Consider the following 17,228-nt stretch of genomic DNA (forward strand, 5'->3'; position numbering starts at 1 on the left):
GCATCTAAACAAAGTCATTAGTCTTTAAAAGGAGCCCAAGTAAGCATTTTAGAATATGTCAAAATATCAACTTCCTATTTAGGATAGCAATGATAAACCAACTTCTCATCAGGGGAGATACAGCTTCCTATAACTTGCCACCAGACAATTCAAATTAATTGAAAAATGAAGAAAGAGATTCAAAGAGGAGAGAGACAGACAAGAGGGACAGATTTGGAAGCAAAACAAATGTGGCAATACCTTCAAGGAACCCGTTAAGTCGAAAGTGAGATAATTATATCACGCATGTGTATATCACTGTGTTAAAGAATGTAAAGCTGACACAAATGAAACAATTAAAAAAAAAAAAAAAAAAGAAGAAGTTAGAGGACCCTAACAGCTCAACCATTTCGGAACTCTGATCTGGCTGCACCCCAAGCCATTTGAGTCACAATTTCTGGAGGTGGGTTCCAGCCATCGGTATTTTGTAAAGCTCCCCAAGAGATTTCAAAATGTAGCCAAGGTTGAGAACCACTGCCCTAAACCTTGGGAGTGAAAAAGCAATAAAAAGACGAACCCCACACAGTTACAAGTTTTCCAAACGGCAAACAATTCTCATTTAAAATGTAAATAATGAAGTACAGTCTTTAAGCTTAAAGGTCTTTACAATTATCACCAACTTTAAATTAAGATGTAAAAATAGGCACTCTTTACAATCTCTAGTAGCTATCTGACCTATAATCTGCAGTAGTAAATAATCAAGACTTAAATTATAAGATTCTGATGACCTATCATCTTAGTTTTACATAAGTAAGTACTACCCTAGTTTTTATCCACTGTCATGGTTAAAACAAATTTTCCTGGATGCCAAGTACACCACGTAATAGTGTCAAGGTGACACAACCTAAAATATCTTGTTCCTGAGAAACTGGAATTTAGCCACATTTCCTATCACCAAAATTACACATATTAGGATGAGAAAAAAAATCCAAAAATTCTAAATCTAACTCATTATTAAGCATATGTTTTGGCATATTATGATGGTAATAGTACCATACTAAAATTTGCTCAAATGAATAATATCTAGACATTTTTGTCAACTGTTTGAATTCTCTTTTTAAAACAATTGAATATTCATCAACTGTGGAACAAAAAAGCCAAAATTTGATAATTTAACAGTGGTATTAAATTCTGTGTTATGCTGAGCTAACTCCTTTAACTTTAGTGTAGAAAATAATGATATCAATCAAACTCATTTCAGTCAAGTTAGTTTTATACATGATTGTCACCTCACCTTTAATCATCACTGAAACAAAACAAAAATTTCTGCCTAACTACACTATCTTCTAGGGGAAAAAAAGGAAATCCAAACATGTACAACGAGCAGGGAAATGGCTAACATGTTTAAAGAACGATTCACTCTAAAATCACTGAATAAAAAATTGAAAAAAAAGTCAGGCATAAGCTAGAAGGCGACACAACAGGACTGAAATAAGTAAAGCTTAATAAACGTAAGAAAAATAATGTATGTTCTCACCAAAATAGACAAAATTTTAGATAAGACTAAATATGCATTTTAAATGTAATGAGTGAGGCAGATCCTGTAGGGTTAACTGCCCTAGTAGAGGCCTCAGCAATTCACAGCTCAATTAGAATACTGTCTACTGATGTTACTATAACACCGGCTCAATCAGAAAAAACAGCTTCCAAGCCAGAGAGCTGGAGTGTGACTGGACAGCATAAATTAGTTTAATACTTGCTCTTTAATTTGGGGGGAAAAATCTGAAGGGGAATGCAGAAAAATGAATTCACACACAAATGGTGAAACAGCTCAACTAAAATGTAGCTTAAGAAAGTGTAGTATAGGTTTTTAGAAATAAGATTTGCTGCTTCCTAGCACAAGTAGAATTGCTTCGAGCAGCAAAGACTTCGGAAAAGGTCAATGATGCATACAAAACTTACTCCGAAAAATTTCAAAGTGACTTTCTCAGCACAAGTTTTCATTAAATCTGAAACGGGTTTGCAGTTTTTTCTACGCTCAAGATATACAACGAAGAAACTCAGCTAAACACGGAAGTTTCTACTTAGGCACTTCCACTTCAAAAATAAAAAAATTAAGATGCAATACCTCCTTAAAGCAACCTCACCCAAAAACCTGGAAAGCAAAGAAAAAGTCACTTCTATTAATAGACTCACAAAATGTTATATAAATTTTCTCTAGAACTACTCTTAGTTTTAATTCCAACAACTTATACCTACATAATTCATCACCACCCTTAGACTAAAGATACTCCAAATTTTAAACGCTTGGCCTACCTGTATTACACTTGTACTGTAACAAACTCAAAATCATAACACTATGGGAGAAACATTGTAACTAAAAAATCATATTTTAAGATGTTAATTGTATCAATCGTTTACAACTTGAAATGTCACGTACTAACCATATCAGAACTTTCCAAAAGAGAAAATAAATCCTTAGCAGAAAAAGAAAAATTGCACATTAGAACTCCCCAGGCTATATTTCAGCTGAAATATAGTCTAAGTACAACTTAGCAAAGACAATTTATGAAAACTACAATAAAAACTATTCAAGTGCAACGTTCTAAATCTAATTACTTTAACACCCGAATAATCAAACTGCTACTAGGACTAAAAGGATGCTAATTCTTGCAAAACTCAAATGTTGTTAAAAATCAGCCAAGACAACATGCTTTTAGAAAGTCAATTCAGACTAATTAAAATGATTCCCCATTATCTTATATTTATTATTCCTAAATAACTGGCAGCTTCACCTTAAACTACAGTCCAAAAACTAAAGGCGTTAAGAAACTAAATTCAAAATAAACTATTTGAAAATAGGCAGTTTCACCTTAAACTACAGTCCAAAAACTAAAGGCGTTAAGAAACTAAATTCAAAATAAACTATTTGAAAATATAAAAATATATATATTTTTAATTTTACTAAGGTTTTCGGGGGCGGAATAACTATCAATTTTCAATAGGGTTTTTTTTAAACCTCTCTATTCCCCCCCCCCCAAAAACCGTTGAAGTTAACAAAACACACCAATTTCTTTGAAAATCTTTTAAAATCTAGCTTAAGAAATCGTAACAGCAGTTTGGGGCATGTGATGGAGCCACCGCCCTACACACCCCACACCAATTTCACGCTCAGTACTTGTAGTCCTAGCAATAAGATAAACTATGCCTTTTATTTTTCATTAGGAGTGCGGGGGGCGGGTGTCAGTTAGCTGCTAAGAATGTTTCCTGCATACCGCCATCACCCACAGTACTCAAAAACTAAGTAAACAAACCAAAGCCAGAAACATAACTGGAATGACTCAACCAGGAAGAGAAAATAAGGGACAAAGAGCAAACAAAAATTTGCTTGAGAAAAGAAATTAAGACAAACCATTTACAACTTTCATTTAGACCTAAGGCAGTACACTCCGACCCGACTCGCTTGGCCAGGAGGGACACTGAAACTACTCAGAACAACAAAGAGCAGCGGCGGCCGCTGCAGGAGTCCCAGTCCGAGTTCAACTTGATTCCGCGACAAACTGCGAAGGGAGTTCGGGGCCGGAGGACCGACCCCGGAGACCGACGGACGCGAGGCACCAGGGCTCGGTCCGACCCGCGCCGGGGCCGCCGGCCCGTCAGGCGGCCGCCCTGGTTCTCCCGGCCGGCCCGCCGGCCTCCCGCGCGCTCCACGCCGCCGCCACCGCCGGGAGCCCGCCCCGGGGCGGGGAAGCCGCGGGCGGGGTGCGCGGGCCCGGTCGGGAGAAGGGGAGGGGACATGGCGCGTTACCTGGGCTCGGGCGACAGCGAGGGGCGTCCGCTCTCCCGCGGCGGCTCGTCCGCGGGGGCGCCGGGCCCGTCGTTCCCCCGGCGGCCCGGAGCGCTCCTCGGCCCCCGCGCCGAGGCGTCCGGGCCAGGCCGCCCCTCCTCGGCGCCGCGCCGCTGCCCGCGCGGGCCGGGCCGCCTCGAGCTCCCGGGCCGCCCCGCGGCAGGGGGTCCCTCTCGCGGGGCGCCCGGCTCCCCTCACCCGCTCCCGCCCCCTGGGCGGCCGTGGAGCCGAGGGGAGGGCAGGAAGGGCCTCCAGAGGAGAGCGGGCGGCCGCGAACGCGGGCTCCGCCACCCGAGCCGCTCCGTTACCGCAGCGGCGACGACGACCAGGGCCGTGTTGTTGCTGCCAACTTGTCGAGAGGACACTGAGCATGCGCGCGCAGACACCACATCCGGGTAATTTCAGGGTTTGGCTCTTTTCCCCCCGCAGCTTTCCTTTCTCTTGGCTGCCCCCGCCTCCAGCCGGAGTGACTAGGGTCGTTCTGCGCAGGCGCCCGCGGGGCAGCACAGTCGGCGGGGAGCCCAGAGTCCCAGCCTGGGATCGCCCTGGCCGAGGGCGCTTCCCGCAAAGGTCGGGGGAAAGGCTGCTTGGAGGGAGTGGTCATCAGACAAATGGGCGTCCCTTTGCCAAAAAGTACCCAAGCAGCGCGGGAGAACTCGACGTGTAGTGGGCGTCCAGTAAGTTTATAAATAGCGATCAAGCGGGCCTCGTTTATGAGGACCAGCGTGGGCACAAAAATTAGACTTTAACAGCTTGCTCTGGGGAGAAGGTAGTTGTAGCAGTTTAGTACTTTGGAAAGAGGCTAGGATGACTGCAGCCCTGGGTCACTAGAGACAAAGGTGTTTAAACTCTCGAGATGCCTTGTTAGGTTGAAAAGGTGCGCAGGCCAATCATAGAACCATAGATTTGAGAGCCTGGACAGGTGTTACGAAAAGTCAGTGGTTTCTGTTGGAAGAGATTTAGTCAGACCTCGGAGTTGTAAGGGACTTTCAAGGTCCTACAAGACACCTGTTAACTAGGTTACCTGCTGGGTAGGGAAAGGTGTAAACTCTGCTCTTGACTTTATATTTCTTTTATTTGAAAAATTTACAGGATGAATGCATTTATTTGATATTCTTAAAGTTTCAGAAAACATATACTAATTACATATATATTTTTTCACCAACCAGGAAATATTTCTGTTGGAGTCCCACCAAGACTTATTACTATCGGAAGGCTCTAAAGTCATGTCTTAAGTCTTGTCGCCCAGAAACTGTCTATTCCCCCACCTATGTTTTACACCCAGTTCCCTAATCCCATGCTGTCCTCTCTTTCACAGCTTGGGCTCTTTCCTCTTCTGCACGACAGCCTCTAAAACTGTCGTCTTCAAACTGGTGTTCCCTGGGGTTTATGAAGACGTCCCAAGACTAGTTTTAAGGGAACTCATTTCCAGATGCCTCACTGCAATGTGTACTATAGTCTAAAATTTCTCAGCTTGGGACTTTCCTGGCCGTCCAGTGGTTAACACTCCATGCTCCCAATGCAGGGGGCACGGGTTCGATCCCTGGTGGGGGAACTAAGATCCCGCATGCCGCATGCGGGCAAAGATTTAGAAAAAAAAAAAAAAATTGCTCAGCTTGAGAAAGCACCTGAAGACACAGCATCCCCTTTCAAAACTGTTCTACTCCCGCCATCCAACCAAAGTAAAAACTCTCACCCATTACTAAGGCACATCGATCCAAGATGTAAAAAACCTCCAGGACAATTCAGAGGAACAAGTCAGAAATTGGTGTCTGTGCTGAGAAAGTGAATGACTCAAAGCGAATGGTTATAAGTTATCTTGCAAGTTAGGTGGCTTTCAGTTATTTGCTATCAACAAAATTGAAGGAAAACCTAACTATGTGAGTTGATAATAGATCAACATGTGATTCTTGGCAGTATACCTCAGAAGGAGTTAAAAGAATTGAGTAACATTGCTATATCTGAACTTCTTCCATTGCTATCTCTAGCAATTATCTATACACATGCATCTTGTCATCTTTGCCGTACTCTGTTGGCCAGAAGCAAATCACAAGTCCCACCGCCTCTCAGGGGAAAGAGAGCACACAGGACATGAACACCTGGAGGCGGGATCATATGGGGCCACATTAGAGTCTCTATTTATTTATTCAAAGGACAATTCCTATAAGCTCAACCTCCTCAGAATTTCTTCAGTTTCCGTTGCCTCCTTGTTTAAAGGAAACCTGCCTTTCCCCTGGGACACTGCTTCCCCTCCCCCTCTCAAGTAGTAGGTCCTGTATTTTCAACCATGAGCCTCATAGACTGGGCCTGGAGGTGAGGTAGGCCTCCTGCTTGCTCCTCCACAATGCTTCCAGACCATCCCTCTCTCTCCTCCCCATTAACCTGCAGCTTTAAATCTTGTCATTCAGTATCCCTCATCATTGCTCTCATTCCCCTTCATTTTTTCATCATTTGCTCTTGTCAGTCACTCCAATACCATTTCAGTCTTAATCCTAAGCGGTTATAATATATAACCGATGATCATCCCCATTCCCTGCCCTCTCAGTTCCTTGACGTCTCCTCCAAGGATCTTGTCCTACCCTAACTCAGCCACTTATTCCCTTGGCATAATCACGGGAGCCTCATCAAACTCAATAACTTCTTCACAATTTCAAACACCTCACACTCTGAACACCCCCTCCTATTTCCATATTTCCCTGTAGTACTCGAACTCCAACAACTCTGCAATCCACTTATCCTCTCTCCCATCCTTACCCAGCTTACACTCCTGGCCAGTCATTACAATCACTCCCTGGCACATACTCTCAACCCCCTCTCCTCTTCCCCCTTTGCCGTGCTTACTGGGCAAAACCACAATCCTGATTCAAGCCAGCTCTCCATCTACTTCACATCAGCCCCCGTGCATCTGAATGTGGCTAAAGAAAAACACAATCACGCTGACTAGTTTCACTTTAATTTCATCACCTGGAACTTCAAGTGGGTCCTTAGTGCTGCCCAGGAATTCTACTTCCCTCTTCCATTCTTCTGGATGTCATACCTCTCTGTCCTCCAACCTGTACCTCCTTCCCTCTCATCCTCGTTTTTGATTCATAACCTTGTTTCCTATTCCAGTGAGAAAGTTGAAGCAATGAGACGAAAACTTACACAGAATCTCGCCATCTCATCTACCCATACCCACATACCAGCATCTGTAACCTCTTCTCCACCTTCCCTTCCATTACGTAGGTGAATTTTCCATGCTGCTAGCTAAAGCCAGTCCCTCTGCTAAGGCAATAGACCCCAATATCATCTTGCTTAATCAAGGGTGTCACCATCACTCCACCAATTATCCTCCCTCTATCTTATCAATGTTTCCCTCTCTACTGGGTGATTCCCATAAACTTTTATAAGCAGCTGTTATTTCTCCAGTCCTACAAAATCTTCTCTTTGACCCACTTCCACTGGCAGTAACTGCCCCATTTCTCTGCTTCCTTTGCAACAAAACTCCTAAAAGAGTTTTCTGTGCTGTCTCTAGTTCTTCTCCCATTCTAGAGCAACAGAATACATACCATATGATACAATTAATATAAAGTTGAAAAACATGCCAAATATGATGTATATGTTAAGACTAATACATAGGTAATAGAATCATAACAACACACATGAGATTACGTATGTGGGATATTTTAGGTCTTCAGCTGAGAGGGTCTCCCACCCTCTCTTAAACCCACTCCATTCATGCTTTCATCTTTATCACTTTGTCAAAACTGTTCTTGTCAAGGTCAACAATGAACTTCACATTGCCTAAGTCCAATGACCTATTCTCAATTATCATCTTAAATTGACCTCTTTATAACAACTGATACAGCTAACCACTTGATTCACCTTTTTTTTTAACTACACCCTCTTGGTTTTCCTCCTCATCACTTCATCAGATCCCTCATTCCCTTACTTCTTTCTTCTTTGTTGATTCCATCTCTTCTCCCAGACCTTGTAATGGCTCAGGGCTCATTCCTTGGATTTCTTCTCTTTTCTATCTCTACTCACATTTCATTGGTGATCTAATCAAGCCTCCTGACTTTCAGTACCATCTAAGATACATGAGATCATCATATATGATGACAACTCCCAAATTTATATCTTCAGCTCAGACCTCTCATTTAAATTCCAGATTATGATACCCAGCAGCCTACTGCACATATCCTCCCTCAAATCTGTTCAGCTCAACGACCTCCCTGTCTCAGTTGATGACAAGTCCATCCTTCAAGTTGCTCAGATCAAAAGCCCTGGAGTCATGCTGGACTTCCCTCTTTCTTATTCATCCCATGTCTAGTCCAGAGTCAGAATATCCCTCACCACCTCCACTGCTGCCCCTGGTCTGTTTCACCATCATCTCATGCTTGGCTTAGTCTTCTAAAAGCTCTCCCTGCTTTCATGCTTGCCCCTTAGAGTCTATTCTCAACATAACGGCCAGAGTGATCCTCCTAAAATATAAGTCAGATCATATCATTCCTCTGCTTAAATCCCTGCAATGGCTCCTCATTTCACTCAGAGTAAAAGTCTATATCCTTAAAATAGTCTACAGGGTTCTATGAGACCTACACCATCACCACATTTCTGATCATTACCTCTCTAATCGCATCTCCTGTTACTCTTCTCCTGGATGACTCTGCTGTAGACTTACTGACCTCCTAGCTGACCTTAGAAGACACCAGCCAGGTTCCCAAGGTAGGACCTTTGCATTAGCTGTTTCCTCTGCCTAGCACACGTTTCCCCAGATATCTGCATTGCTAATTCCCTCACTTACTTTAGTCAAATGTCATCTTCTCAGTGAGGCCCACCCTGACCTTTTTGAAATCACAACCTATTCTGAACCCTCATTCTGCACCCCAGATCACCCTTACCCTGCTCTATCTTTTCCCATAGCTCTTTTCTTCTAACATACTGTCTTATTTACTTACGTGTTATGCTTAGTGCTTATTGTCTATCATCTCCCCCTAGAATGAAAGCTCCACAAGAGCAGGGATTTATCTGTAGTGTTTACTAAGTTATCCCAAGTGCCTAGAGTTCCTATTGACATATAGGAGGTCTTCAATAAATATTTGTTGAATGAATGAACAAGGTGTTTCATGCTTCTATCCATACAAGTGGAAATGAGAAATAGAGTTCACTCTGAACCCTATTTTATTCTGGCAAAAATATTCTACACTTTAATGGTTGATCAAAATTCATAGTATGTAATTTAGATAAATTAGATATTCAAAACTGAACCAAAAGAATAACAAAATTATATTGGTAATACCATCGAGATAAATGTTTTAAACTTAGAGACTCAAAGTTTTTTTTTTAAATTTTTATAGGGAAATAAAATAGGCTGATCAATAAAAGACTTTCCAGCCTAAAATATTACATTAAAATATTCCGGGGCAAGTGGAATGGAAATATAAAGAGATAAAGAATGATGTTAAACTTCTTTTAAAGAAATGCTTGTTTATGTATTTTTTAAATGGATAATAGATGCATCATGATATTTAGATTCCCTTGGATACACTTAAAGAATGATGTAACAATCTTATTTTTAAATGCCAGTACCTATAATATGCCAAAAATAACAAACTTTGCCATTATTTAAACTTAAGATGAAACATTTTACATATGACCTTTAAAAATACAAGAAGAAACATAGTTTGTCAGATTTCTTTTAGGAAGTAAGCAAGAAATTTTGAAGACCACAGCCCCCAAAGGATCTAAGCTACCACCTTTCCTGAGACCTCCCTGGGTGAAACGTCTCAATTCCTAGATGCATCTCTGTCCTGGGCAGGCAAAGGCTTGAAATCTTTCTTTCCCTTTTATTTTCTTTGATGGCTCCACCTCCTGTGAACTGGAGCTTCCCCAGGGTGAGGAGAATACAGAGTTTTAACCTTTTCATCCCAGAGGTGGAGACAGAGAGCTCTCACCTCCTGTACTGCCCACCTAGGAAGGAATAGAATAATATACAGTATTCTTGTGGAAATGACATAGCAATTAACAGCTCCAGGCAAGAGTTAGTACATGAACATTTTGGGGTTAACCCAGTGTTTTGGTTTTGTTTTCCAATTATCCAAGTTGCCTCTGAAGATCACTTAACATTGATTAACCACTGTGTTTCCCACATTCCTAAAAGCACTATAGTAAACTCTGTCATCTCCTCTGGCTTAAAGCGTAGGAAGTTATGCTTGAGGGTGACTGATGTGCATTTGACTATCAGGTGATTTGTTGTTTTAGCTTTAGAGGCGGCCAAAGCCAGACTTGATGAGGAAGAGAGAAGATGGGTGGAGCCATGGCTCCAGTTCCCTTCTTTCTTGCTTGCTTGCTTGCTTTCTTCCTTGCCCTTTCTTTCTTTTCTTTTCTCTTTCTTTTCTTCCGCTTTCTTTTCTTTCTCTTCCTCCCCTTCCTTCCTTCCCAAACCGCTGTAATAGCTAGATCCAGCAAGGGCCACAAGGGCAGCTGTGGACAGATTCCCGAGGGGGGAAGGGGGTGAAGGCAGGAAGGAAGGAATTAGGTGGGAGGGGAAGGGAAATCACGGCCCACCTTTGTCTGGTGGCAGTCCTCTAAGTATAAACAGAGGCTGGGAGGCAGCTGAAAGTGTGGGACAGGAGCAATACGAGCCCTCTTCGTCAGTCCTAACCATTCATGCGATGAACGTTTTATTCAACATCTACCAGGTACCGAGTTCTAAGGGATTCTGAGATAAATCTACTATAGCACATGCCCTTGAGTACCTCCCAGTCAAGTGTGGGAAGAGTGAAGTGTTAGTAGACAATTCTGGTGATGTGGGGATGGAATATGTGAGAGAAAAGAGGGCAACCCCATCTTGCCTGAGGGAGTTCAGAAGTCTTCACAAGACAGTGACATTTGAGCTAGATCTTGAGGTAAAGTAGGAGTTTGCCAGTAGAAAGGGATTGAGCGGGGACTTTCAAGGCAGAGAAAACAGCCTAGAGATGTGGAAGCGGTTGGTGTGTTTGTGAATGATTAAAAAAAATTTCAATATGTAGCCACAGATATATTTGGCCTTATACAAAACAAAACATAGTACACTACTTATAAGAGGGTACTTATAGTGGCATTGTTTGCCGTAACAGGCTGTTGGGAATAACTCAAATGCCTACCAAAAGGAGGCTGGTTAAATAAATTATGGCACATCCATACAAAGGAACACTATATAACTGTCAGAGTAAACTTTTTTGCTGTACCTGTATGGAAAGATCTCCAAGGTTTACTGCCAAATGACAAAGCAAGGCCCAGGACAATGTGTATATTATGCTATCTTTTCTGTTAAAAAGGAGGAAAAGTAATGTGTATTTATGACAGCTGTGGTTGTGTGGAGTGGAGTGGGAACTGGGCAGATGGGGGATGGGTGGGAGGAAAGTTTTCACTGTACACTTTCTTTTATTTTTGAACCATGTGAATGTGTTCCCTATTGAAAAAATTAAATTGAAACTTGTTTGCAACTTGAAATTCAAAGCGACTGGAACGTATCTTCTTCTTCCTCTCCTATAAGACTCAGTGACCCTCTAGGACCCCTGATGTTTTTCAAGGTTGAGCACCCTTTCTTTCTGCTTCCAGAATAAGCTGTGAGTTCCCTGAGGACAGAGGTTCTCTTCTCTCACTCTCTCCAGAGTGCCTAACACTGGGCCTTGCATGGAATGTTAGAATATTTGTTGAGTGAATGCACGGAGGGGAGAGGTGGGAGATGAGGCTGGGAAGATAGATTTGGTGCCAGCCTATGAAGGAAGACATGCTGATGAGTTGAACAATGGAAGACAGGTATGTTTGGGGTTTTTTTTTTTACAGTTTTATTGAGGTATAATTTTACATTTACAAACTTTTTTAGGTAGAGAGATGAATTTGGGTAAATGTATACATCGTATAACCTCCACCACAATCCAGTTTTAGAACACTTTCATCACTCCAAAATGTTCCCTTCTGTCCCTCTGCAGTTAATCCCCACCTCTGTACTCCAGACCCCAGGTAACCACTGACATGCCTCCTGTTGCTAAGGTTTTGGTTTTTCTAGAATTTCATATAAATGAAATCTTAGAGTATGCAGATTTTTGTATCTGGATTCTTTCACTCAGTTGTTTTTGAGATCCAAAATGTTATTGTGTGTATCAGTAGTTAGTTCCTTTTTACTGTTCAGTAGTGTTATATTGTATGTATATGCAAATCCATAGAAACAGGAAGTAGATTATTGGTTGTCTGGGGATAGGAGAGAGGGGACTTGGGAGATATAGTGTTTCTTTTTAGGGTGATGGAAATGTTCTGGCATTAGATGGTGCTGAGGGTTGTACAAAATTGTGACTGTACTAAAAGACACTGAATTGTACACTTTAAAATATTAAAACTCGTAGAAACAGAGAATAAAGTGGTGGTTGACAGGGGATGGGGGGCAGGGGAAGTAGGGAGATGTTGGCCAAAAGGTACCAGTTTCTAGTTATAAGATGAATAAGTTCTGGGGACCTAATATTATATGCTGACTATTGTTAACAATACTGTATTGTATACTTAAAAGTCGCTAAGAGAGTAGATCTTACATGTTCTCACCACAAAAGAAAAAACAATGTAATTATGTGAGGTGATAGATTTATTAACCTTATAATGGTAATCATTTTGTGATATATACATGTATCAAATCATCACTTTGTACACTTGAAACTTAAATGATGTTATATATCAATTATATCTCAATATTGTCCCCATGTTGAGGGACATTCTATAAGAGAACTGATCTTTATTTTTCAAAAATGTCAATGTCATGACAGACTAAAGAACGGTTCTAGATTGAAGGAGACTCAATAGACATGACAACTAAACTCTACGCGTGATTCTGAATTGGGTATGGGGAAAAAATTGCTATCGAGGACATTATTGGGACAATTGACAAAATTGTAATATGGACAACAGAATCAATATTAGATTTCCTGATTTTGATGACTGTAGTGTGTGGGGCCAGGACTAGGTGTGGCAAGCAAGGCTCCTAGAGTGCAAAATTTAAGGAAGCCCCCCCTTGGGATCACTCACTCCCAGGCCTTGCTTGCCTCCCCCTAGATCTGGCCCTGCTGTTGTGATGATGTAAGAGAATGTCCTTGTTCTTAGGAAGTACACACTGAAGTATTAAGGGGAAAGGCATACCAATGTATGCAACTAACCCTCCAAGAGTTCAGAAATATTAATAATATTTATATTGGTAGAGAGAGAAAATATTAAAGCATATGTGGCAAAATGTTAATATTATAATTGGTGAATAGGGATAAAGGTATACAGAAGTTCTTTGTACTATTCTTGCAAGTTTTCTGTAAGTTGAATTTTTTAAGTCACTTGCCCATGTGATAAAGTTCCTTTAGCAGCAGAGCTGGAATTTGAACCCTCTGTAGCCTCCAGCCCGCCGCACACTGTACCGTGTGGAGCTGCCCGGTGACCCTTATAGTTATAAGCTGAAGCCAGGGCCTCGGAGGGCCTCCTGACCAGGTGCCTCAGGAAGGAGGTGGCCCAGGTGCCTTAGAGCAGTGTTTCTCCAACTTTTAACATGCACACAAATCTCTTGGGGATCTTGTTAAAAATGCAGATTCTGATTCAGTGGATCCCAGGTGGGGCTGGAGTGTCTGCATTTCTAACAAGTTCCCAGATGAGGTTGGTACTGCTGCTCCCTAGATCAGAGTTCCGGAGGCAAGGCCCTAGACTCTAGGGCCCAGAACTATAGGGTCTAAAATGCAAATTGTATTGGGGAAGGCAATAATGGTAAGGAACATTTAGGAGACAGTCCACAGTTGTGATTCTATGCACTTCAAATGGTTTTCAATCATAAAGTCAGCTTTCTTTTTTCAAACATCCTTTCATTCAATGTACATGCAGAGTGAGCCTACTGGATGCCATACTTTAGAGTAAGGAATTGAATGGTGATGAACATTAACTGAAAGGGTTATAATTTATCCAGTCTTTCCCCTTCCCTAGGAGACTCCAAATCAGCCTTAAATCTAGACAGTTTTTAGTCCAACAAGTGAACTTGGCATCTAACAGTCTCACAAAGCACCGAGCTGATCTCCCTGTGCTGTGCAGCTGCTTCCCACTAGCTATCTATTTTACATTTGGTAGTGTATACATGTCCATGCCACTCTCTCACTTCGTCCCAGCTTACCTTTCCTCCTCCCCATGTCCTCAGGTCACAGGCACAAGAGGGAACATTGCAGGCAGGGAGTGCTATAAATGATGATATCATCAAAAGCAAAAACAAACAAAAAAAAGAGTTGGCATCTGTGCTATGGTATCATTTTAGGGATGTAAGAATTTTATAATGAATATTTGTACAAAGGGTTTGTAGCTTTCAGCTCTAAGGGGGAAACTATCATACCTTAACATCACCAACGTCTTTTATTTTTGACGCATTTTTCCTGGGAGACAACCTTGAGGAAAATCATTAGCTCTACCTTGAACCAAAATTACAGTTACGATTTTCTTAGAGATTTGAGGATAATCAAGTGCCCCCTTTTAGAGGGGAGGTACTTGAAGGAGAAGAAGGATGCTGTGAGCATCTCAGCAGCACATACCCCACATCTAACCCTCAGGAAGGAGCCGTGTGAAGGGTGAGGATACCTGGTTCCAAGACTCAGCCTTTCAGTCCCCCTCTTCCAAGAGGAGGAGGCTGGCAGAGCCCTCACCTCTCTGAGGCTCCCAGAACACTTGCCACTGCTCTGAGCATTTTCTTTCCCTTTTTCCCAGTGGCAGCTGCTGCCTCTCTGCTTTTGCTTCTTCCCCTTTCCTTTGCCTGGCTGACTTTCACTTCCCTGGCACTTCTGATAAGCTGCACCCAGCTGCTGCCTTTTTTTTTTTTTTAATTTTTATTTATTTATTTATTTATTTATTTTTGGCTGTGTTGGGTCTTCGTTTCTGTGCGAGGGCTTTCTCTAGTTGTGGCAAGCAGGGGCCACTCTTCATCGCGGTGCGCGGGCCTCTCACTGTCGCGGCCTCTCTTGTTGCGGAGCACAGGCTCCAGACGCGCAGGCTCAGCAATTGTGGCTCACGGGCCTAGTTGCTCCGCGGCATGTGGGATCTTCCCAGACCAGGGCTCGAACCCATGTCCCCTGCACCGGCAGGCAGACTCTCAACCACTGCGCCACCAGGGAAGCCCTTTTTAACATCTTTATTGGAGTATAATTGCTTTACAATGGTGTGTTAGTTTCTGCTGTATCACAAAGTGAATCAGCTATACATATACATATATCCCCGTATCCCCGCGCTCTTGCGTCTTCCTCCCACCCTCCCTATCCCACCCCTCTAGGTGGTCACAAAGCACCGAGCTGATCTCCCTGTGCTGTGTGGCTGCTTCCCACTAGCTATCTATTTTACGTTTGGTAGTGTACATATGTCCATGCCACTCTTTCACTTCGTCCCAGCTTACCCTTCCCCCTCCCCGTGTCCTCAAGTCCATTCTCTACGTCTGTATCTTTTTTCCTGTCCTGCCCCTAGGTTCTTCAGAACTTTTTTTTTTTGAGATTCCATATATATGTGTTAGCATACGGTATTTATTTTTCTCTTTCTGACTTAGTTCACTCTGTATGACAGTCTCTAGGTCCATCTACCTCATTACAAATAACTCAATTTTGTTTCCTTTTATGGCGGAGTAATATTCCATTGTATATATGTGCCACATCTTCTTTATCCATTCATCTGTCGATGGACACTTAGGTTGCTTCCATGTCCTGGCTATTGTAAGTAGAGCTGCAATGAACATTGTGGTACATGACTCTTTTTGAATTATGGTTTTCTCCAAAATATACAAGCAGCTCATGCAGCTCAGCTGCTACCTTTTAACTGTCCCTACACTTCCTGCCCTCCGCTCCCTCCCTGCCTATGGCTACCCAGAGCTTGCCGGAGCCTGGCCTGCAAGGTGAACCCGGTGGAGAAGCACTGCAGGATCCAGGGTCTGCTCCTAAGTTGCGAGGGGGCCACAGCCCTTTCTGAGTTCGAGCAAGACTCTCCTCCATTGCTGGGTACCTGCATATCCATGCACGCATCTTTAATCGCCAAGGAAATGAGAAGGCCCTGGAGGCCACTGGTGGTCAGAGCTGTTTCCTCTCTCTCCTTTTCAGGGATGCTGGTTATCAGGTCAGCTCCTACCTGGTTCAACAATAACACCTATCCTCTCTAAAAAAGATGCCCTGGCTCAGGAGCCCCCTCCAGACTGGATGTCCCATCTGCCCTCCCCAGCACAGAGATAAATGGCTTTGCAGGGGAGCTTTCTGGTCTGAACCTGCCTGAGGCTACGCCGGTTAGTTAGAACGCAGGTCCTAAATCCTATCCTAACCGCAGTCCACAAAGTCCCCTGGGATAGGGTTCTTTGTTGGACAGTTTGACCCAAAGGCCCTGGAAGGCAGGCTTATGCCCTCCTCCCCTACAGCCTGCCCTCCATCCTAACTGCTCCCCCAGGGAGCAAATCAAAACTGATTCTTCAGCAAAGGAAAAAGCCACAGTGGGCAATCACAGGCCAGGGCTAGGGTTTGCCTCCCTCCCTTCCCCACTTTCCCAACTCTCAGTCATCCGTAGAGCCCAACCCTCTGTCTACCAGTGACTCCGTCTCAGCTGATCTCATCCAAAAAACCACAAGCCCGCAACTGGCACTTGATTTCCTACCATCTTGTGTGTTTGCATTCTCCTTCATTAGGAGACAATGAAATAGCGGTGGGCATTATGGATGAGCTTTGGAGTCAAAGGGACCTATGTTCAAATCCTTCTCCATCACTGTGTTCCTAGGCAAGTTACTGAATCTTCTCAGCTTTAGTTACTTCATCTGTAAAAATAGGTATCATCATACTTCTTTAAAGTTTTTTCCTTGAGAATTAACTGAAAATTCTCTCCAACAAAAATTTATTGTGTCTACTGTTTGCCAGGCCCTGCTCTAGATGGGTATGTAGTGGTGTATGAGACAAATCCTTTGTCTTTAAAGCACTTACATTCTACAGACAATAAACATGTAGCCAAACAAGTAATATAATATTAAATAGTGATTTTTTTGTTTTCAAAAAGATCATAGAGAATGACTAAATTTGGAGAGAGGGTGGAGTACTATTTTAAATAGGGTGATTAGGGAAGGTTGTCTGAAGAGGTGACATCTGAGCAGACCTGAGGTGTACAGGAGTGAGCTATGCAAAAATCTGGGGAGAGCAGGTTTAAAGATCCTGAAGCAGAAATGAACCTAGTGTGTTAATGTAACAACAGTAGGATCAGTGCAGATAGGACAGGGTAAGAGAGAGGAGCAAGGTTGGAGATAAGATCAAAGAGGTAATATGCGTGGGAAAGATTTAGCATGTAGTAAGTGTTCCATAAATTATTCTTGAAGGGATCTCATTTTCCTAACAAGGCTGTATGCTCTTGAGGGCGTTCATATTGA

General features: G+C 42.8%; 2 protein-coding genes across 5 annotated transcripts in view; one reads left to right on the plus strand and one right to left on the minus strand.

Annotated features, from left to right (window-relative positions):
* Positions 1-4,157, minus strand: part of SMAD4 (SMAD family member 4) — a 57,446-nt gene extending 53,289 nt beyond the window's left edge. For 2 of the 4 annotated variants that reach the window (XR_014234412.1, XM_082355434.1), the window contains exon 1: positions 3,788-4,157. The gene's annotated coding sequence lies outside the window, so the exon portion shown is untranslated. Of the gene's footprint in view, positions 1-3,391; positions 3,412-3,787 lie in introns of those variants that run through there. The other 2 variants (XM_082355432.1, XM_082355433.1) reach the window with 2 other exon arrangements.
* Positions 3,776-17,228, plus strand: part of LOC309611274 (uncharacterized protein) — a gene marked incomplete at its 5' end in the record, with an annotated part of 30,794 nt that continues 17,341 nt past the window's right edge. The window contains one exon of the mRNA XM_082355458.1: positions 3,776-4,221. Coding sequence (XP_082211584.1) covers positions 3,776-4,221 — 446 coding nt within the window. The remainder of the gene's footprint in view (positions 4,222-17,228) is intronic.

The sequence above is a fragment of the Balaenoptera borealis genome, assembly GCF_965194805.1.
Source record: "Balaenoptera borealis genome assembly, chromosome: 14".
NCBI classification, from domain to species: domain Eukaryota; kingdom Metazoa; phylum Chordata; class Mammalia; order Artiodactyla; family Balaenopteridae; genus Balaenoptera; species Balaenoptera borealis.